The sequence below is a fragment of the Carica papaya genome, chromosome 3 (assembly GCF_054855325.1).
Source record: "Carica papaya isolate Zhongbai chromosome 3, ASM5485532v1, whole genome shotgun sequence".
NCBI classification, from domain to species: domain Eukaryota; kingdom Viridiplantae; phylum Streptophyta; class Magnoliopsida; order Brassicales; family Caricaceae; genus Carica; species Carica papaya.
This window is the reverse complement of record NC_142311.1, coordinates 33,862,501-33,883,759: the sequence shown is the minus strand read 5'-3', so window position 1 is coordinate 33,883,759 and position 21,259 is coordinate 33,862,501. Positions and strand designations below refer to the sequence as shown.

The window sequence follows — 21,259 nt, the reverse complement described above, 5'->3', positions numbered from 1 at the left end:
TTCCTATTGGGTACTTGGGGAATAACTAGACATGGAACAACTCTGTAAGAAGCTGTGAATATCCTAGGAATTTTCAACTATATAAAAGAAACATGCCATACAATGCTTATATATATATATCTGTATATACCCAATAATCATATGGTTTAATTTTGTTCTTTCTTTTCTCTTCTTCTTCTTCTTCTTCTTCTCATTTCCCCTTTTTTAACTTATTCTGGTTTCTCTTTGGTGGGTCATTGTACGTGCAGCGACATTACTCATGTTGTCAGCTTCGAACATCATGATGAGTATAATCTTGAATTTATGGAGGAGAAGAAGTAAAAGCTGGCGTCTCCATTGATCTCAAATTAAAATGAATCCAAGTGGGTGAGGGAGAGGGCCTTGGTAGAATAAATATACAAATCTTATGTACTCATTATATATACATGGAGGTCTGTCGCTTCTAGGCTTTCCCACATGCCAACTACAGTATATATATACACACACATTTACACCCACACACACACACACACACACATATATATATATACACAATTCTTAAAGTTTGCACTGCTATGGTTTGGTGTCACAATAATTAACAACAACGATGTAAAACCTTTCATTCAATGCTCTTTGCTTCTCTGAACTTTTCTATTCGGCGCTTAAATTCATGAGATGGTGACCGCTTGTTGCAGGTTTACAGCTATATGTAGCTACATAGGTAACATCTATATAATGAATATGTATATATTCATAGATTCTACGTTTCTTTTTTCTTTTTTGTTTGTTTCAGTAATGATCCGCACACTGTTTCTTTTCACGCTCAGAATGAATTTAAGTTTGGACGTTGAGAGAAAATGATAGTCGACCATACAAATCCCAAACTATTCCTTTGTTCTTTTTTAGGTGATACCTTGCAAGGAGGGGATTAATGCACTTTTCCCTTTCACATTTTAATATTATTTACAGAATAAATAAGTGACTAAACATTATTATATTATATTAGTAAGGTTACCGTGATCAAGTTTAGTTAAGTTTCCGTAAATTTTATTATGTTTTTTTTAGTATACCGAACGTTCTGTGACAATAAATTTTCTTTTAGTTGGAGATACTTACAATAAATTTACAATATGACCCACTTTTTTTTTTATTAATAGAAAAACTAATATAAAAATATAATCAATACTTAAAAGATGATAAAAGTTGGAGATCAAATTAATAGATTAATAATTTTCAAAGGGAGGGTATACTATGAGCTCGTAGTTACCGGCCTACAATACTTGACTTAATGAGTATAAAAATTTAACTTATTAGTATATTGATAGAGTTACAGTAATTAAATTGGTCTAAGTTTCAACAAGCGCATTATGTCTTTAGGCAAAAAAAATATTCTTGACAACTAGTTTTTTTTAAATGAGATAACAATGACAGATAAGAAAAATTTAAATATAATATTTTTTTATATTAAAAAATTAACAGATAAATATAATTAATACTTAAAAAGATGAAAGATATATACAGTTAGAGATCAAATTAACGTATTAATATTTCGAGATCGTTCTAATTCTAGGAATTAATTTAACACTTTCATAGGACTTGTTGGGGGACATCTCAAATCATGATGCCTATTGCCTTGATCATTGGGGGCCAAAAGCAAACATAGTAACTCCTGTAATTTTTGATTCATGAGGTTTTTGTGATTTTTCCTGCTTATTTATGGCTTATCTAGGTTTTCGCTTGGTGTCATACACTTCACTATCCATATTCAATATATATATATATATATAGTACTAACCTATAGTATAGGTTTTTATTAATTTATTTTCAGAGTAAGTGTAATAATAGAGAAATACCTTTTAATAATTTTACCTAAACAAAATTCCATTGACTAATTTTTTCCCTAAATAATAAGGTGATCGATCAATCTCCAAATGCAAACCGGTTTAATGAAACTAATGTTTTACACTCATGCTCATACAATGGATAAAGATTCAATGCTATTTTAGGAATTAGATTGATTGTATTGTTGCAAGGGTAAAATTTAGATTGTTACAAAATTTCAGACAAGCTAAATGTTTTTAAAATGTATATTTTTTTGAAAAATATAAAGAGTTTTACTACGACTATTAAAAGTTTAAGTTAATCCAACTAATCATTTTATACTCTAATATATCTATGAATGCACACGAGTCAATTACGTTCAAAATGTGGATTAAGCACAAATCTATAAACTTTGTGAAAATTGTATTTTTTTTAAAAAAAATAGAAATAACTATCAGAATTTGAATACTATATCTCTAAATTTGATAAAATCTTAAATAATTGATTAGAGTAATTATTTAAAAACTTGAAGTTAATAGAAAATGGTCAAATCAATTATTTATATTCTAACAATGTAAGCAATTAAAAATATTATATTTTTTATAAAATTACTTCACATGTAAAGAAGTACATTGATAGATTTAACTCCAAAATATACTTTTTAGAATGATTCTATTGTAGGTAGATAGAATGGAACCCTCAAATGATAAGGCACAAAGGCAAAACATGGTAGTAAGAGATCTTAGAGACATACTTATATCACCACCAGATGAGAAATGAATAAAGTCAAAACTTGAAACATGGTACTACATATCATCAACATGTGATTGGCGACGTAGAGACATAATAAAAATCATAAATAACAAGTTTAGGACTTAAAAAGTCATTACAAGGGTAAATGTTTCACATTAGTAGACTCAAGGCCATCCATGGTAATTGTCTCACAATTATCAATATTTAGTAGGAACAGACAAACATAACAATATAAACAAAAAAAAAATTAAACCTTTGAAGTGAGACGATCACCAAACTAATTTCTATGAGTTTAAGTATCCTAAATTAAAAAAAAAATGATTAAAAGAGGGCTGCACTAATTATTTTATGCACATGTCGAAGTATGGTAAGATAAAACATTTTTTAAATAAAGGAGCAAAATTCTGTTACAAACTAGCTTAGTCACATGATATAAACCATGGTAGATATGAGTTTCTATATAACTGAAAATGATATAATGAAAGCACCACACTTCTAACTAAGGCTCCATAGGATACCCTTATTCCTATCACACATCACATAAAAACACCCACAATAAATTAGACACCTATCCCTTACCACCCACCTAATTAGAAAAATACCTAAATCCAACATACTAAAATACCTTGAGATGACAAATGCAAATATATCCAATGTAATGTCGAAGTAGGACCGTTAGAAAGTTAAAATGTTCATTTTGATTGGAAAAAACAACCCCTACAAAACTAAACACCACTCACTAACATTGTTATATAACAACTCACAAATTTGAGATTTTAGGGTGATCAAGGACATCCTCCTATACAACTCTGATTTATGCTTTTTTTTTGTTTATTCGTGTCTTCATACCTCTTATACTTTAATAACCAATCATATATCATTGAAATCATACATATACAAGATTATCTTATTCCTAGCTGCCAACTATTCTTTGCTTGGGGGAGCCATAGACTGACTAACCATGTTAATTGTATGGTCAAATATAAATTATTATATATTTATTTGTATAGGGGACAAATTCCATGTACTTTTAGCCAAAGCAATTTTGCACTGGCCTACTTGGCATTTCTCAAACGAGGAATGAGGATTGACATACTTGCATTACACAATTAGAAAGAACTATTTATGTTTGATAAATTAGACAAAAGTATAAAAATTACCACTATCCTTAAAAGGATGAGGTAAAGGTAGTTTGCAATGATGAAACTAAGGGCACCTTTAGTAAAAGTTATAGCAGGAATAATACATTGAATCTCTTAAAGTAGTCCCAAAAGGTATCAACATATAGATCCACTTAGACAAAGCTAAATTTTGTAGGTAGAAAGAGCTGGTGGTATATACTCCACTTAACACTTGTCCAACCCACATTCTAGTGAAGATCCAAAAGAACCTCCTCAAGTGGCCCTTGTCTTTAAGGCCTAGGAGTTGGAACATCAAGGTAATATAACTTTTATCATAACTTATGCAATATAACTGATGAATAAAAAGTTGAAAGCAAAAATTAAAAGTATTTTTTTTTATCGAAATTATTATGTGATAAACAAAGAAAATGACATAAAAGTGATAAATAAGACGTCGACAGTTAATTTTAACCCCAACCATTAACCAATTATTGGAGTAATTCATTCCATAACACCCATAAAAAAAGTCATTTCATAACATATAATAACAGATAAAAAATCAACTTACTCATAAAGTTCTATAAGTGAAGCATAAATCTCAAAAATATATTATAATACTTTTTATTATCTATCTCTTGTTTGATTATTTACTCTACTAGTTATTTGTATGTATGCAAGTTATTTATCATAAAGAATAAATAATATTTTACTGTAGATTGCATGTATTGTGAATAGTTTAAATAATTTAAAATTTTTAAAAAAGTAGATGATAGAATTTCTTAAAAGGGAGTTTCAAAGAATATCACAAGACAAAAGACCTTACTATTTAATCTCTTTACAGTGAGAAGGAAATAATATCTTCCTATAAGATATCACGTGTTAAAAATAGGAAAAAAAAAATCATCTTCCATAAAAGACTAGTCTCAAGTTTAGAGGATATTAATACCACTAAATAATAAGGTAAACAATAAGTAAAAAGAAAGTAAATAGTAAAGTATCAGGAGGAAAAAAAATCTAATAAATTAAAAATATTAGATAGAGGAAATTTTCAGTCTATTCTTTAGTGGATAGATAAAACTTCACATTTTGATAAATAAATAGTATGAAAGGTAGTTTGTTGAAAAGTCGATGGATATAGTCTATTTCTTGGTAGATAAATCAGATAAACAACAAATCCATCTATTAAGAATCAAATGATATTAAGATTCAATCCTATCGGAGAGATGGTAACCATTAATCCCCTAAAATTATGACTTTCTCTTTATCTTTATCTTTATCATTAATCAAAGCATCGACCATTACTCTCTGCTAGCATAAGTTCGTAATTCATGTCATTACTCACCTTACAATAATAAGATAGTAACTCCATTATTGTCAATTCTTGTCATACCATTACTCATCTTAATATGAGAATAATAACTGAATCAACTACTAGTATCAATTGAAACCATTCTCCGATTACCACGTGAGTTGGGTTCAGAACATCATGTGATAGTTCAGTTTAGTGTCCTACAGAGACAAGCTACCCCCACAACCATGGATTTTGAGATCAATTTCTCTATGAAGGTTTCGAGACTGCTTTCACGCTTAGCGATACTATATGCTGCTTTTTGTATGAAGGTGCAGAAAATGAGTTAGTTGTGTCAATCCTCCCCTCTTACCGTCACAAGGTCAACTTACTATATTATACCAAAGAGTATTAAACTTAGACACAATAGAAAACCTTTTCTTCCCCAAAATGCTTATGTTTAACGTGACTTTTTAATGATGATGCAGTTCATATCTCACGGTTGGGAGATATGAAGCTTGTGAACCATGCGCATCTATGATTTTATTATATGGATATAAACATTCACTAGAAAAACAGACCATAACCGATCAACTAAAATCTGCTCCCACAAGCCATACCAAAACGAATTGTATGGCACTTCATGCTTACAATATAAGATGATCGGGCAGTAGTAGATAAGAAGTTAAGAGTTTGCTAATCTTTCATTGCTGATGTTGCATAAGCGCTAGTCTCATATTTACCATCCCACCTGCATGAGTCAAGAAAAGACAAATAAATCATTTTCTTGGCTTTGAGTGACAGATATTTTTGCAAAAATTTTACATAGCTACTCAAGTTATTCTCTGAAGACTCACAAACCTGCATTCTTCTTTATCTGGAACTTGAAGCTCCAAAGCCTCCTCAAAGGGCTGAAATACCAAGTTTACTTTCTCATCCTCTACACTGTCCAGAGTTGGTGGATCCCACTGAAATAATTGTATGGTTAGGAGAGATGAAAGATAGATAAGAAGTTTATTATATATCAAATTCCAGACTAGTAAATTAGCTAGAGAGGGAGAGATGACAAAATTAGTAAGTTTATTATATATCAAGTTCCAAACTGGTAAATTAGATAGACAGGAGGAGAGATGATAAAGCTCAGTGACAGGGAGGATGCTGCCATGAGTCCCATCAAGTTAAAACTGTCTATTGTGTGATATTTCCGTAGAATAAAAGAAAGCAGAAGAAGATGGAAACAGAGAGGAGAAATGAAGTGAAGAAGAGAGACCAAGAGAGAGGAGTCAAATCTTTATTCATTCTCTGTTATTGATCATTATCAGCCTTCTGCCTTTCAGAGGCTTTTATTCATGGAAAGTCCTGCCCAAACTACTAATAGCCAACTAAGCAAAGTGGTCTATTTTCATCTCTCTTCTTACAACTACCACTGATTACTAATTCTATCAGATATCAGATAACAGAAATAATCAGCTAATATAATCATACGTTTAGGTACACAAATACTGTAATCAAGTTCAGGTAGAGCCAAGCAGATTTGGTAAGAGAGAGAGAGAGAGAGCGAGAGAGAGTACCTTCGGAGAATTGTCCTTGTCAATGGTTAGAGCTCTAATACCCTATGGTGAAACAAATGAGAATTTCATCTCAGAGGAAAAACATCATTAATAAACTGAAGTTGTTTTTCAGTTCCTTTCAGTGCGTAGCTCTAGTGAGTACCTCATAGACATCTGGAGATATTGCCATTCTTAGTATGTTCATTGTGAGCCTAAATTCCTTCTTCAGACATTCAGACAGTGTTTGCTTCCTACCTTCGCGAATCTGAACAGGTTAAAATGATTCACTTCAACTAAATGCATGAATCCAAGAATAAGTTGCTATGGACAATTAAAACTCAATTCCAGTTGATAAATTCAAGAGACAGAGATGGTGTTGGCCAGTTGAGATCGAGGTAGAGGTAGAGGTTAAGGTCAAGTGAAGGTGGAGCACATCTGTTACTATTATACCATGTTCCATATAAGTTAACACCGTGCTCTTTAGGGGCAAATAAGCATAGATGAGAAGTGCCGTTTGGATAGTTCATTAATCATTAGTAACCAATACCGATCTTAGTGTTGTTTTCAATCCTGTTGGGGATGATCTTTTCAGCCCCTTTAGCACCGGACCTATCCATCCATTTCCTTCTTTCCTTGCTTCAGCTTCCTGAAAAGCAGAGTAAACTTTATACAGTTCAACTATGACCGGAGGAAAGAGAAACATAAACAACATACTTTTGTCCTCTTGACAGAAAAATGCAGAGCAGTACAAGATAGGCAAGAAGGAAAGAAGAAAACTCACAAATGATTGTAAAATGTCAGTAACACTGTCCTTGGAAAAGCACTCATCAATTATTGACTGCCTGCAGGTTACAGAACCCCAGTGAAATAGTTAAAATATAGTATATATTTCCTTTATAGTTGTTTTCTACTATAAATATCCTTTTTTTAAAAAAAATAAAAGTGTAGTACTAATGAGCACCAAGGGGGTGTAACCTACATACAAAACTTTTAAAATCTATCAACATATCAATCAAGTCTATAAATCCTCACTACTGTAAAGAGAATGACCCTTGATAGAAAAACATAGGATTTGGAACTACGTATCCTTAATCCTATCAAAAGACTATTCCATACCCCAAAAAGACTTTTCTAGTTCTTTGTTCTCATAAATTTATAACATAGCCAGCGGGATAATGCCTAAATTCTTGTTATATCTTTTACCCCCATGTATGCCTCTATAGGTCCATATTGCCTCTTTGACTGAACCTGCCATAACCCAGTTGACCTCCATAAGACTACAAGCCAAACCCCAAAGCCGGTGGGAAACATTTCTAAGACTGAACCTGTCAAATGAACTGGGTCAAGAATGAACCTCTATAAGACTGAACCTGTCAAGTGGTAGAACTTTTTGTTATTCTCAGTCTCCATTTCTAAGTTTCTTATCAAAGCCCTTTTTCATCTTGGTTGGAGACAGACAAGGAAAGTGTCATTTTTAGACATGTACTCAGTCAAGGAGTCTGATGGAAACATTTTTAGGGTTAACAGAGAGAACAAAGGACAAGAGAGGGTAGGAAGGAGATAGGAGAAGAAAGGAAGAAGTAGGAGAGAAAAGAGAAGAGAATAAAGACAAAGAATATCTGAAAGATTGAGGAATTTGATTAGAGACATTTCATAAGTTTCATCATAGGACCTTCTGCATACATTCCCTTCCTTTTCTACTGATTTCATCACAGTATAAGACAAAAGACGATAAAAGAAAAGCAGGAAAGCAGATCTGCCCGAGGCAGTACAGTAGCAAGCACAAAATCTAACTACTCTAAGATTATTGATTAAGCACCTAGTTAACTAAGTAGTGAGGCCAATTTGCTGCAAACCCAGTAGTGTCTCACGAGGTCACCATTACAGGGCGTGGACGCCTCTGGTAGAACTTCAGCGGCCTTACAGAAAGCAAAAATATCTGTATTGAGTATTTGAAAAAAAATGTCTGCATTGAAGATGAATGATATTTGGGGTTTGCTCAATCTTCCTCCCAAGAGTTCTATTATTGGGTTATCAATGTTGAACTTCATCGGAAAGGGTTCATTAATCGTCTCAAGACTGATTGCTGGTCAAAGGCTATACTCAAGCTTATAGTGTAAATTATTCTGAAAATTGTTCTCAACTTGGATCACTTCGACTTTAAGTGCTTATTTCTTTATAAGCAAACCCACCTTTGGTTGGACGCTAGAATGCTTTCTTACATGGTGCCTTAGAGAGACAAAATACATGGAGCAACCTTTAGGATTTATTCCCGGGGGAGTTCAATTTAGTTTTTCAATTGAAAATGTCTTTGTATGGGTTAAAACAGTCTCCAAGAACTTGGTTTGGAATTTCGGTAAAGTTATGATGAGCTTGATTTGCATCAAAGTAAAGTTGACCATTATGTTTTATGTCGTCAAGCTACAACTAAACTATTGTTACTCTTTGTATATATTTGATGATATTGTTATCAAAAGTGATGCTATTGAAAAAAACTTGTCTTAAAAAATACTTTTCGAACTAAAGATTTGAGGCCTTATAGTACTATTTGGGCATCCAGGTAGCTAGATCAAAATTGGGAATTTATTTGTCACCAAGCAAATATGTTCTTTATCTTCTGACAAGACAGGGATGTTAGAAATGAGGGTGAATCATTGAGGACCCTGGTGCATTTAGGAAGGAAGTTGGAAAATCTGAATTATCTCATTTTGAGGTATCTAATCATTTCATTCACTACAATGATGTAAGTCAATTTATGGACTCTACTTGAACTAGTTATTGGGAGGTTGTTGAGTGGACATTGCAATATTTTAGAGGCGCACTAGGCCATGGATACTCTATAAAAATCATGGACATATTTTGATCAGAACCAATGCTCATTGTGCTACTTCAGCTTCTGATCATAGATCCACCATGGGTTGTTGTGTCTTTATGGATGACAAGATAGTGTCTTGAAAGAGCAAGGACAAGTCTGTATCCAAATCTAGTGCTGAGTTAGAATATTACGATAGCTCATATAATCTATGAGTTGATTTGGTTAAGACATCAACTTCGCAAGCTTAGTTTTTCATAATCACAACCCATAGTTACTATATAATAGCTAAGCAATAGTCCATATTGCTTTTAACCCATTTTTTCAGGAAAGAACTGAACACATTTAGGTTGATTATCATTTTATCAAAAGAAAGCTTCTACGGAATGTCATCTGAACTATTCAATGTGAAGTCAACAGACCAACTAGCTTACGTATTATTAGGAAGAGCTCATGTTAACTTCATTTTTAACAAGCTTAGTATGTCTGATAACTATGTGCCAGCTTGAGGGGAAGTATTGCAAAAAAGTATATACTTCCTATATAATTATTTTCTAGTCTAGGTCTTTTTTGTGAAGTTTTTCCCTATTCATAGTTTTTCTTCTGTTTGCATAGGGATCATTATAAATGTCTATATATAGTTTCTTTCTAATATATAATAACAGTTACAATATTTTCCACAAAAAGTTAATAACCTACTGAAAAGGAAACTCTCTTTTGGTTACATTTTGCCAACCTAGATCAGGGCAGTGGCAAAAGCCTAATTGGCACAGTACCTAATAATGCACTTGCACAAAAGATAGTGAGAAATATTTATGATGCTAAATAATTCAGGATTGTTACTTGTTCAATATGCTTTCTTCATCTATCTGCACTTCCACGGAGGATTCCTCGATTGCAGATTTGACTGCACTTTCACTGTGAGAATTTAAGCTCATGAGACTCTTTTCTAGCTCGGGCATTTTCTGTTATACAGAAAAGAAAATACATTAGTATGCCAAACCTCTTATTCCATAGGTACAAGTGGGTACACAGAAACATATCCACACATATATATTAAATTTTTAAAAACAAAAATATTATATATGAAAAAAATAAGAAAACAAGCTGCTTTGGAGCAGGTAGATATCTGAGTCTGACCTTAACTAAGCATAGCAGATTAACTCAAAACCACAAGTGTCCCATGAAATGCATGTCCAGAGATTTGGCGAGTAAAGAAAGAAACTTTCGTTTGTATGTTATCAAAACTAAGGTTTTATCTTTGTGATTCATTCTTATTCTGCTGTGTAATGCTTCAGCAACCTGTGTTCCCGAAGTCTGCCTTTTTACGTTCAAAACTTATATTGCTTGCAAAACCTAATAGATTAACATAAAAAAATATGAGTTTGTGTGAAGATATATTTCACTGACCGTTGTAGAGTGTTTGATCCACTTAAAGAAATTGTACAGGAAAAGATTAAATTCAAATATGAAGATGTACATTTGAAAGTCAAGACTAGAGAAAGTGAGAATGAAACAAAGTGACAAACTTCTCTCATCCTATATAATCTCTCCGAAACATGAACCCACATTAAGCGGTATGTAAAACCTTGAAAGAGTTTTGAGAAGCCCAATACGACATGGATCACAACTAAACTGCTCTGCTCGTATAGTCGAGACCTCAACACATTATTAAATTAGTTTACATGTTTGTTTATACTCTGACTTGAGTTATTTACGATAGTAATGATTTACAAAATTTTGCGTATCTATGCAAAAACAGCTCATTTTTCTCAGATGGGTTCAGCCATTTTTGTAATTTAGTACCTTTGACGTTTTAGTTAGATCTAGCTTTCTAGTTTCTTTGCGCATTTTTAAATATATCTCTGTATAAATTACGTTACATGTCCAAACAGTGGATATCATGAACCCATGATTCCAGGTGAAATTCGAACTCACCTCAGAGGGGACAAAATGGGTTGCTAGGCCTGCTGCAATCAATTCCTTACCATTCAACCTGGCCCCAGTTAGTGCCAAATATTCCCCTGCACAAAATTTTCATATCATCATTTGAATGTGAAATAGGATGAAAGAAAATTCTCCTTCATCCTTTTCGCACATATGTTTCACAGCTCTTCAAAAAAAAATCAGCTACATTAAATGTTTGTGTAATTTACCAAATACCCTTTTGCTTTCATCTATCTACTTTTACAATGCTTACCTAAATGCCCAGGGAGATGGGAAAGGATGTATGAGAAACTGCAATCAGTATGAAATCCAATACTTGCTTCTGGAGTTGCAAAAACCTAATAAAAGCATCATAAAGAACAATAAGATTTGTTCTAAATATACCAGATAAAATCATAGTCTTTTCAATAGATATCAGCATCTATGCATGGTAGCATTTAAAATAACTAACAAACACTCACAGTCTTCTCTGTGACAACTGAGAACTTCATTGGAACCATCAACGCTGCGCCACCTCCCATTGAAATTCCATGGACTAGCGAAATCTGTCAATCACAAAAGCAATCCATTTGCAATTGTCAACGTAATGCACATCTGAGGGGTAGAAATGAAGATCTTGATTCCACATGTTCGTCATATGAGAACATAAAAACGTACCAAGGTCTTCTTGTAGGTATGAATGTGATAGCAAAGCCAGTACATTCTATAAACCACTTCAAGGCAGGAATCCTCTGATAAAGCAAAACTTTATGAGTATCTTAGTTATATTTATTATTGTATAGTAATAGTAACACTTATAATAATAGTATATCAAATTAATTTTTTGAAATAAATGATGAGCATCCATGCCAGAAAGTGCAAATTCTAGGTTGTGTACAGGATTAAAGTTCACACTTCACAGGATTAGGAAAGAAAACTGAGAATTGCTTTCAAGTTGCTTGCATTTACTTGTTTTCCTGCCATCATAGAACATTCGTAGATCCCCTCCAGCAGAAAAAGCACGGCCAGCTCCCTGAATAAACATTAGCAGCAAACGGAGATGTAGAAGGTCTATAAATGGAGTTATTTTGTTCACGGGTATACTGTTATATTCTTTCTCTTTTCATTATTATTTGTCGCTCATAAATGACTTCACACACTCTACTGGCCACTTTTGGTTATTTCTTTCAGTAATTAAAAAGTGGATGCTATGTAAATTATAACTGTCATATAAAATAATTTCTAATGTCTATGATCGAGTTAAACCTGAAACCTATGCATCAATAGAAGATTTTTCATAAAAGTAAAACATTTGCAAAGATCAATATTGCTAGGTCGAAAATTCAGTAGGTATTACAACTGACCTTAATTAATATAAGCTCAGCAACATCATCTTTCTCCCATTTCTCCAGATATTCTGCTAGCAAGGATACCTGATTACATGGACTGCCAATTAGTTCAATTCTAAATACATTCCCATTTTATTCATTCACTAAATCATTAGACCTAATCTAAATTACATCATATAATTTTTACATTTGAACTAACTGCTCCCTTTTTAGAGTAGATTGCAGACAGATTCAAGATAAGGCTTCATAATTTGTCAGATTACATGAAGAACTAGTGTATAAAATGAATGGGAATTGAAGTAACTAGAGCTGAAAAAAAAAACAATATGTTCAACTTAAAGCTGAATCCAATTCAATACGAGCAAAATATAATGAAGATACCACATCGGATGAGATGACATTCAACTGACGAGGACGGTTGAGGGTTATCAATCTCACACGCCCTACTTCTTCTCCCAGAACAACCTGTAAATTAATCGAGGCGATAACCATGTTTGAGAAATTCAGAGCATCAGCACTCTTTACAGTTTAACAAGGTAGATGGTAAATACAAAAGAAAAGAAAGACGAATACCTGGTCAGAGGGGTTGGGAAATTGTTCAGCCATTTTTTCCAGTTGACAAGACAGCTCAAAAAGCTATTCAATTAATCGAGTGATAATGCGTTACAATCCCAACGAAAGAGTGAAATTGAAGGGAAAATTTGATGTAATTCCAAGAAAAGCATTAGAAGAGTAGATTTCTAGAGCATTAGAACCGAAACCAAAAGCGAATAGAACTTACAGTGACAGATCGCACGGAAGTTTAGTTGATGAAGAAAGAGGAAGAGCGAAGATTATATGAGGGAATTTGGTGGATTAGTAGAGAGGAGGGACAAGTACTAATGGCGACTCATCTCACCTAACACCAGAGCTAACGTGACCAACTATCACTTCACATTTTCCTCTCTTTCCTTACCTAACCTTCCCCCTTTGAATTGCCATATTTACAACCCCTAGTTTATTTATATTGCTTTCCCATCGACTTGATACAAATAGAAAGAAGATAATCTCACATCATCCAAAGCTCACTAATCGCATGAACACTTTGCTACAGGTTTATAATTGCCAGATTTACAATCCCGAGCTTATTTATATTGCTTCGTCATCGACTTGATACAAAAAGAAAGAAGATAATCCCCATCATCTGAAGCTCACTGATTGAATGAACATTTTGCTATAGGCTTATATCAGTTTCGAACCAGAACAGTGCGTCTTCTTCCTGGTTTGCTTTTGAAAACAAGGCACTTCCATAACCATTTAAATGATAATACTCTTCCTTTCTCGTCTACGTATCGATGAATCACAATCAATCAAAACTCTCGTTTCTTGATTTGCTTCTTCCATGTACAAAATCAAAATGTTCTTCTGCTTCTTCAAATCAGCTGAAAATCCCTATAAATATGATATGGTTCAAACAACATATGAGACTTCATAAATTGAATAATTCAAATATTTCACACTGTAATGTTCGGTGATATATTACTTATAAATAATATTTTAATATTTAACTATTTTTAATATAATAAAAAATTAAAAACATAAAATTTAAAAAATAAGTTGCAATTTTATTAAAGCTGAAAAAAATAGTTTTTTTTATTTTTTTAATTTTACTTTTTGATGTTTTTAATTTTAATATTAAAAATAATTAAATATTAAAATATTATTTATACGTCAAATATCATATTACATGTAATGTAATAAAGATATTTAAGTAGTCAATTTAGCATTTAGACAAATATATATATATATATATATATATATATATATATATATGAATAAACTGTAAAGAAACAGAGCCTGGATCGTCAAAAAGAAGAACAAACACAGCCTAGATTTTCGCAGAATTACTGCCGCCAAATTACCCCACCGACAAAATCATCCAAACAGAAATTCCAATCAATCACAGCAAAACCAGGCGGATCTCCATTGATAAATCCAAGGAAAGCAAACCAACAATCAACCACCAAGTAACAATGGGATCTCTTCCGCCATCGCTTGATCTCCCATTGCCAAAAACAACTCTTATCAATGGCGGAGGAGGAGGAGGAGAAGCAGAGATTTCTGAGGCCAGTCTTTTGAAGCTATTCAGAGCTCAACAAAGCCACCTCAACTACTTCTTCCAGAACCTTGACCTCACCCAAACGCTTGCATTTACTCGTATTCTCCTCAATTCCTCCGGCACAATCTTCTTCTCCGGCGTCGGAAAGTCCGGCTTCGTTTCAAACAAGATCTCCCAGACTCTTGTTTCTCTAGGCATTCGATCCTCGTTTCTCTCCCCTGTTGATGCGCTCCATGGCGACATCGGGATTCTTGGACCGGCTGATATCCTCGTTCTCTTCAGCAAGTCCGGGAATACCGAGGAGCTGCTCCGTCTTCTTCCCTGCGCGAAGGCGAAAGGCGCTTTTATTATCTCCGTCACGTCAGTCGTCGGCAATGCTCTCGCCTCTCTCTGCGACATGAATGTTCACCTTCCTCTCCAGAGGGAACTTTGTCCATTCGATCTCGCTCCTGTCACCTCCACTGCTATCCAAATGGTGTTTGGAGACACGGTTGCTATTGCTCTCATGACCGCTCGCAATCTCACCAAGGAGGAGTACGCCGCCAATCATCCTGCCGGGCGGATCGGCAAGAGCCTGATTTTCAAGGTTTGCCATCTTTGTATTTCCTTTTCTTTTAATAAAAAAAAGGATCAATTGAACATTTTTCCTTCTTTTGGGTTGAAATGTAGGTTTGATTTCGATAAATTCAGGAGGGTTTGGATAATTTGTTTCTGGTTCTTGATCGTTGTTGGGTTTTAAATGTAGGAAATCGTGATGATATAATGAAATCTAGTATTTATATATCTCTGCATTAGTGGAACGATTCATGCTCATGATTAGCAGTGAAGGAAATTATCATGAAGAGAAAAGGCTTGTTCTTCAAAAATTGCAAATTAATAGAAATGAATTGGGTGTAGGTAAAAGACGTGATGAAGAAGCAGGATGAACTTCCAGTGTGCAGGGAAGGAGATTTGATAATGGATCAGCTGGTAGAGCTTACCAGCAAAGGATGTGGATGCTTGCTTGTCATAGACGAAGAGTATCACCTGATCGGAACATTCACTGATGGGGATCTTCGTCGAACGCTCAAGGCTAGTGGAGAAGCCATTTTCAAGCTCACAGTGGGAGAAATGTGTAACAGGTGAAGTCAGATCTGTAAACCCATATGATTGAAACATTCATTTTTGCACCTTCTGCAAATTACTGAACATCAATCTGGTAATGTATGTTGTCAGGAATCCGAGGACGATTGGTCCAGATGCAATGGCAGTGGAAGCAATGCAGAAGATGGAGTCACCACCTTCTGCTGTACAGTTTTTGCCTGTGATAAATAATGAAAACATCTTAATTGGTATTGTAACATTGCATGGATTAGTTTCAGCCGGTCTCTGATCTGTGAACCTACATCATATTCCAGGTATTAGTTGCTAGTAATGGTAGATCAATTCTTTTGTATCTGTTGAAATAAGAAGTTCAACAATTAACAGTGCTTTCTTATATGATCCTTTATTTATCTTCATGAGTTTTGTGTGCGAATATACTCTCATTCTTTAAGAGCAATTTGAGCCTTTATACCTTTTTCATCGGCAATGGCAATGTTCAACCTTTTTAAGTGTTACATTATGTGGTCATCTCTCTATTTTTTTTCTTGCTGCCTATCATGTTACCATAGTGGGGCTACCATTTCTTTAGAGCAATGGGTTGTGTGCATGCATTGTCGTTATATGTCCTCTCCAGAAAGTAATGCATCTGAATCTACTGGTTCATTCAAACAAAGATATCAACTTCATCTTAGAGATTTTGCATTTCTTTAAAGAAATAATTGGAAAATATGGTTGATTTCAACAAAATCTGCTACTTTACCTTTGTAACTGCTAGTTTACTTGGATGATTTCCCATGTTACAACTAAAAGTTAAGAGCTAAATAAAGCAGAAAATTTAAACATGAAGATGCAATTTGTGGAATTACACGTAGGTAATGTACACCAGTCATCACTTGAAAAGTTCCTTAAAAAAAAAATCCTCACTTGGAAAGCAGATGCAAGGATTTTTTTCTTTTTTCTTTGCCTTGATATTGGTTTCTTGGAAGCAGAACAGCTCCAAGGAACCTATTTGGGAATCAACTCAGAGAATCCAGCCACATTTTTTTTGTAAAGTAGTGTGTGAAGGATGAGATGACGTGGCTTGAGTTCCCGGATGAGAAGCCTAAGTCTCGGACAATGAGAAGTTTTCACCATATTGAAAGTCAGGATCCGAAGAGTCTTCGGATTCTGAGGAACTTGAAATGCTTATAGTTTCATTTGAAGGACTGGAAGTTGTCCCACTCCTCATCATTGATGCATAGTCCATTGTCCGACTTGGAGATACAACTATTTCCTTGTTGCTTTTATGTTTACTCAATGCTGTTGCTTGCTGCACTCGAGCCTTCATTTCTGCCTTGATGCTAGCAGCAGTATTCTTCCCAGTGCCACTCGCTGATGGAGCATCTTGGCGCTTGTCTTCTTTCTGTTTTAGTTCTTCTTGGCAATATTTCGATTGTAATCCATCCTTAGAAGTAAAGCAACGGACAGCCAACTTGAGATCTTCTCTAGCCCATCTATAGATAGCACTAAATTTCCCTCCCAAAGCTTCAAGAAGAACATTTAACTCACTAATTCCATAACGGAATAGAAAAATCTTCTCACTCCAAGCACAGGAACAGAGTTGCTTTGCATGACGCAAACATGAATATCTGTCAGGAGAACATACACAATGAGCTGCAGACAGGTGTAAATCATAGAAACATATGCTGCATTCACGTTTGCTTGTAGCATCAAAATTTTTGTCCATGCTCCGCGATTGTGTAATATTGCAAAGATAGTTCCTCCTTTTTTCTTCGATTGTGATACGTGACTATGCAAAGAAAAACATGAAGGAACTATTAGAAAATTCTTTCTTGCCAGTTGCTCCAAGTCCAAAATAGAACGCTCCACATGCTAAATGGGAAAACAGAAGCATAATCAAATGAGAACTGAACAAATAAACAAAAAAAAAAACCTGCAAATAGAAGCTCCATGTTCCAAACAATTTTGAGAACTCAAACATACTTACGGAAGGTTGTTGATGAAAAGAAATCAAGGAGCTCACCTTAAGTGCTTTTGCTAAGATGCTATCCTTCCCGCAAGCATCCTTCCATCTTAAATTATTTGACATGTTCTTCCTTAATAGTAATAACTCCCATTGTTCCCTCACAGCTTCCCTAGCCACACCTAGCAACAATTTATCATTGGAAATTGAGGTTTTCTTCCCCTGTACAGAATAGAGCTCAACAGCATTTTGCCCGTGAAACAACCAATCAACGGGAGCAAAATTTACCATCTCAACACAATTAAAACCAGAATCAAACTCTGAATGGTACGCTCCTGGGAAAATAAGAACAAACTCCCCAGGATACTGGATGCAACGATAAACAGGTACACCTTCAGAAGAAAGTTTCTTACCCTGTTTCAAACATCAGTTATTTGTCATATATAACCTAAACAGATATTAGATCTCACATTATGGAGAAGGAGAGCAAAGAATCCTACCCTCCGAAATTTGTTAAGCATTTGATCAAATATTCAATAAAATGTTACAGAATCTAAGAAATATATTAGAGCTTTCTACCATGAAAGTAAAACTGATGCATTTTACGGCTGGGAAAACCTGCTGAAGCATATGGAGTTACAAATAGGAGTTGAATTTAACACATTTATACACTTATCTATTGAAGCTAAAGCAGGGAATCTCCCTAGTGACTGATCTTTTTTTCCCTCCTTTCCTCTAGATGCAAAGCAATAACATTTTGCAAGTATTGAAGATAAAGCAGGGCATGCTAGATCGGTCATTAACTTGATTTTTCTGTAAAATACTTTGCATATTTATATTATTTTATGTTCTTACATCAGCTTATTTTTATACCCTATTTAGGCATGTAGCTGTTGGGCATTTTGACAACCTCCAAGAATATAGTTGCCTATGTCTAAAGTGGTGGTTATAAAAATGATAATTAGACTCCATTATTAATAACAGACATTTCTATATAAATATTTCTTAATGATATTATTTTAAGCTAATTTCTATATTGTATATAATCAGTGAAACAATTTTTAATCACAGCATGCAGTAAAATTTGCAGATTGTCTTCTACAGCATAAGACCCCTTCACTTTAACCAAGAGCATAAGACCCCTGAAAGGTTTAAGAAACATCCTTGCCAAAGGGCTCATTTTAGAAATTTATAATTACAGCAGGGCCAAATATGATACTGCACAGTAACCTTATTCTTGCATTAAACCATATGATTGCTTACCAGCTTATGATCCAAGCCAGGCTGATCTGCTAACAAATTTGGGACGAACTTCCTGATGGTGGCCTCAAAGTTAGTATTGTATCTTCCAGGGGTAGCATACCATATTTTAGGTGCACCCAAATGCATATAAGAGAGTAAGTATAAGTGGTGCTCCTCAACTCTCTGTTTCCAAAATTGATTACAAAAGATGAATTAGGTCTAGAAAAGAGACATGGCCATCTTCATTCATTATTCATTCTGCACAGGAGGAAAAACATTCAAGATGCAGGCTTCTATTTCTTTATGGTTCATTGGCACGCACATGCAGTTGATAATTTAGGCCGACATATGAGATACAAAGAAGAACCATAAAGTTTCCCATCTTTCTAAAAGAACATAATTGAATATAAAGTTTCCAAGCAACAAAGGATTGTGTTCTTACCCAAGATAAGGATGAAAAGCACATCCCTATTTGCAGATGAGGCACTAACAAATTTGAAATCTTAGCATCTTCTAAGGAAAGAAGAGAACCAGGAAGCTTTGGTGTATTATTTAAGTTCCAGCCTGATTCTAGATATTTATGATAGTCAGATGTTTCCGACAGATTGGATATTGATGGAAATCCACTGCCAAAAACTCCAGTATCCACATTGTTACCATAAAGCACCTGAGACAACACCGACATAATGAATCAAAGATATAAGCCATCAAATAAAACAATAGAAAACAAGTCAGAAGCCCGATACATCTTTTATCCACCATACCTCAAATTCTTCACTTGGATTCTCAACAATTCGTTTATATTCAGCCTCAATTTCGTTTACCGATGGCTCCAAATTGTTTTGAAATACAAAAGTTTTATCACCACCTGAAACCTTAGCCCTCATGCTGAAGTATTGGGCCTTGAAATCATCTGCATATTTCTTGAAACTTTCAAGTGTAAACTCTGGACCAGTTTTTGGTTTAAATCCCTCAATATTAGAGGAACCCGCTTCATCAGTCAGAGGATGTATACCATCAATCCCTTGCTCAAATCCTGTACTGAAGCTTCTTTTTCTCTTAATGGAACTAATTTCAGAAAAATTACCCATTTTGCTCGACGAGTATTGATGTTGGAGCCCATCAGCCCATTGAATTTGGGTAATGAATTTAGAACTCTTCCATATGTTGTTTTCCTTAAGACAGCATGGTGGCTGCCAAGAGGGAGGAGGAACAATACGGCACAATCCATAGGGCTCCACTCTGGAACGAATGCTTGCAATATATGCAAGAGTGTCACTAAATTCCTGCATTAAGATTCAGGCCCCTTGAGAAATCAAAACATTCACCAGTAAGAATAAACCATGTCAAACAAAACATATATATGATTGGATGTATAGAGAGAGAGATTTTAATTCACAGCAATCAATAATACAAGTTACGCGAGGAAACCTCTTCAGTTGGGTAAAAAAAAGGAGCATCCTCAAGGACATCAGTTGTTGAATCTTCGGGGTACCAACTTGCTGTTACCTGTAATTGATTAATAATCATAAATATCAAACTATAAAAGAGAATCAGACATCTTAACGTCCTGGCATTTACCCAATCCTACAATTGAAACATAGATAGACAATTGAATAGAATCCAACTCGGCATTTCAGAAAAAAGAAAGAGTAGAATCCAACTCAGATGAGCTCAAAATTCCCAGATCTGATAGACTTATTTCAAGGATCCAGCCAGTTTAAGACATCTAAAACCCTCTTCAGGTAGACTGGAAGATCAAGTCTTCTTTAACTGTGTAAGTTGTTATGTTTCTACTCTGAATAACATTACCATAGACAATGATTTTATCTTGGCCAACATTGCTTGATCAAATTTCACTCCAACATAATTCCCTATTTGTTCGGCATCCACCTTTTTAGGCTTGGAGTGAATTCCCAGGTGGGTTTGGACAACTGCTTACTCAAAAACTGTCACATTTCTCTCTTTTTAGGCTTGGATAACAACTGCTTTCTACATCTTAAGAAATGTGAATCCCCAAACCATCTATGGAGATTTCTGTTGGAGTAAGATGCTTTATGGAGAAGAGTGGCAGCACTTAAGTGTGATATGGATGAAAATGGGTGGTTCACAAGGTTGAACTCCAGGGCACATGGGAGAGGTTTGTGGAAGAATATCAGTAAAGGCAAAACTCATTTTCAGAGGAGCATCAGCTGGAAGGTAGGGATGGGGTACAGAATCAGATTTTGGGAGGATTTATGGTTGGAGGGAGACCCTATTTGTGTACAATATCTG

The 21,259-nt window shown here is 34.5% G+C and overlaps 3 protein-coding genes across 6 annotated transcripts in view; 1 reads left to right on the top strand and 2 right to left on the bottom strand.

Moving 5' to 3' along the window:
• Positions 1–5,480: 5,480 nt before the first annotated feature.
• LOC110822296 (ATP-dependent caseinolytic (Clp) protease/crotonase family protein) lies at positions 5,481–14,097 on the bottom strand. Its single transcript, XM_088216696.1, has 16 exons — positions 13,381–14,097; positions 13,173–13,235; positions 12,981–13,064; positions 12,615–12,683; positions 12,220–12,283; positions 11,929–12,002; positions 11,733–11,816; positions 11,525–11,609; positions 11,263–11,348; positions 10,168–10,289; positions 7,294–7,354; positions 7,060–7,158; positions 6,676–6,777; positions 6,534–6,575; positions 5,824–5,930; positions 5,481–5,713 (listed from the first exon to the last, which is right to left on the bottom strand). The coding sequence occupies exons 2-16, from the start codon at positions 13,203–13,205 to the stop codon at positions 5,659–5,661; spliced, it is 1,167 nt and encodes a 388-aa protein (XP_088072822.1). The 5' UTR covers positions 13,206–13,235; positions 13,381–14,097; the 3' UTR covers positions 5,481–5,658.
• A 323-nt stretch (positions 14,098–14,420) lies between these two features.
• Positions 14,421–16,196, top strand: SETH3 (Sugar isomerase (SIS) family protein). The gene is made up of 3 exons (XM_022052389.2): positions 14,421–15,283; positions 15,595–15,818; positions 15,913–16,196. The coding sequence occupies exons 1-3, from the start codon at positions 14,612–14,614 to the stop codon at positions 16,067–16,069; spliced, it is 1,053 nt and encodes a 350-aa protein (XP_021908081.1). The 5' UTR covers positions 14,421–14,611; the 3' UTR covers positions 16,070–16,196.
• A 316-nt stretch (positions 16,197–16,512) lies between these two features.
• LOC110814994 (putative lysine-specific demethylase JMJ16) overlaps positions 16,513–21,259 on the bottom strand; it is a 15,550-nt gene continuing 10,803 nt past the window's right edge. Inside the window, exons 3-8 of one of the 4 annotated variants that reach the window (XM_088216692.1) lie at positions 20,417–20,494; positions 19,750–20,271; positions 19,428–19,652; positions 19,007–19,168; positions 17,804–18,157; positions 16,513–17,569 (exon numbers count right to left, since the gene is read on the bottom strand). In XM_088216692.1, the coding sequence (XP_088072818.1) occupies positions 16,883–17,569; positions 17,804–18,157; positions 19,007–19,168; positions 19,428–19,652; positions 19,750–20,271; positions 20,417–20,494 (2,028 nt within the window). In that variant the 3' untranslated portion in view covers positions 16,513–16,882. Of the gene's footprint in view, positions 17,653–17,803; positions 18,158–19,006; positions 19,169–19,427; positions 19,653–19,749; positions 20,292–20,416; positions 20,495–21,259 lie in introns of all 4 variants that reach the window. The other 3 variants (XM_088216695.1, XM_088216693.1, XM_022042611.2) reach the window with 3 other exon arrangements.

What these genes read in the sequence shown, in the direction of transcription:
- SETH3 (XM_022052389.2), top strand. Translation starts at nt 14,612, where the DNA reads ATGGGATCTCTTCCGCCATCGCTTGATCTCCCATTGCCAAAAACAACT. An exon ending in GCAAGAGCCTGATTTTCAAG is followed by an intron (nt 15,284 to 15,594) that starts GTTTGCCATCTT and finishes AATTGGGTGTAG; the next exon opens with GTAAAAGACGTGATGAAGAA. An exon ending in GTGGGAGAAATGTGTAACAG is followed by an intron (nt 15,819 to 15,912) that starts GTGAAGTCAGAT and finishes GTATGTTGTCAG; the next exon opens with GAATCCGAGGACGATTGGTC.
- LOC110822296 (XM_088216696.1), bottom strand. Translation starts at nt 13,205, where the DNA reads ATGGCTGAACAATTTCCCAACCCCTCTGACCAG. An exon ending in CCATCTCCCTGGGCATTTAG is followed by an intron (nt 11,349 to 11,524) that starts GTAAGCATTGTA and finishes AATTTTGTGCAG; the next exon opens with GGGAATATTTGGCACTAACT. An exon ending in CCAGATAAAGAAGAATGCAG is followed by an intron (nt 5,714 to 5,823) that starts GTTTGTGAGTCT and finishes TGACTCATGCAG; the next exon opens with GTGGGATGGTAAATATGAGA.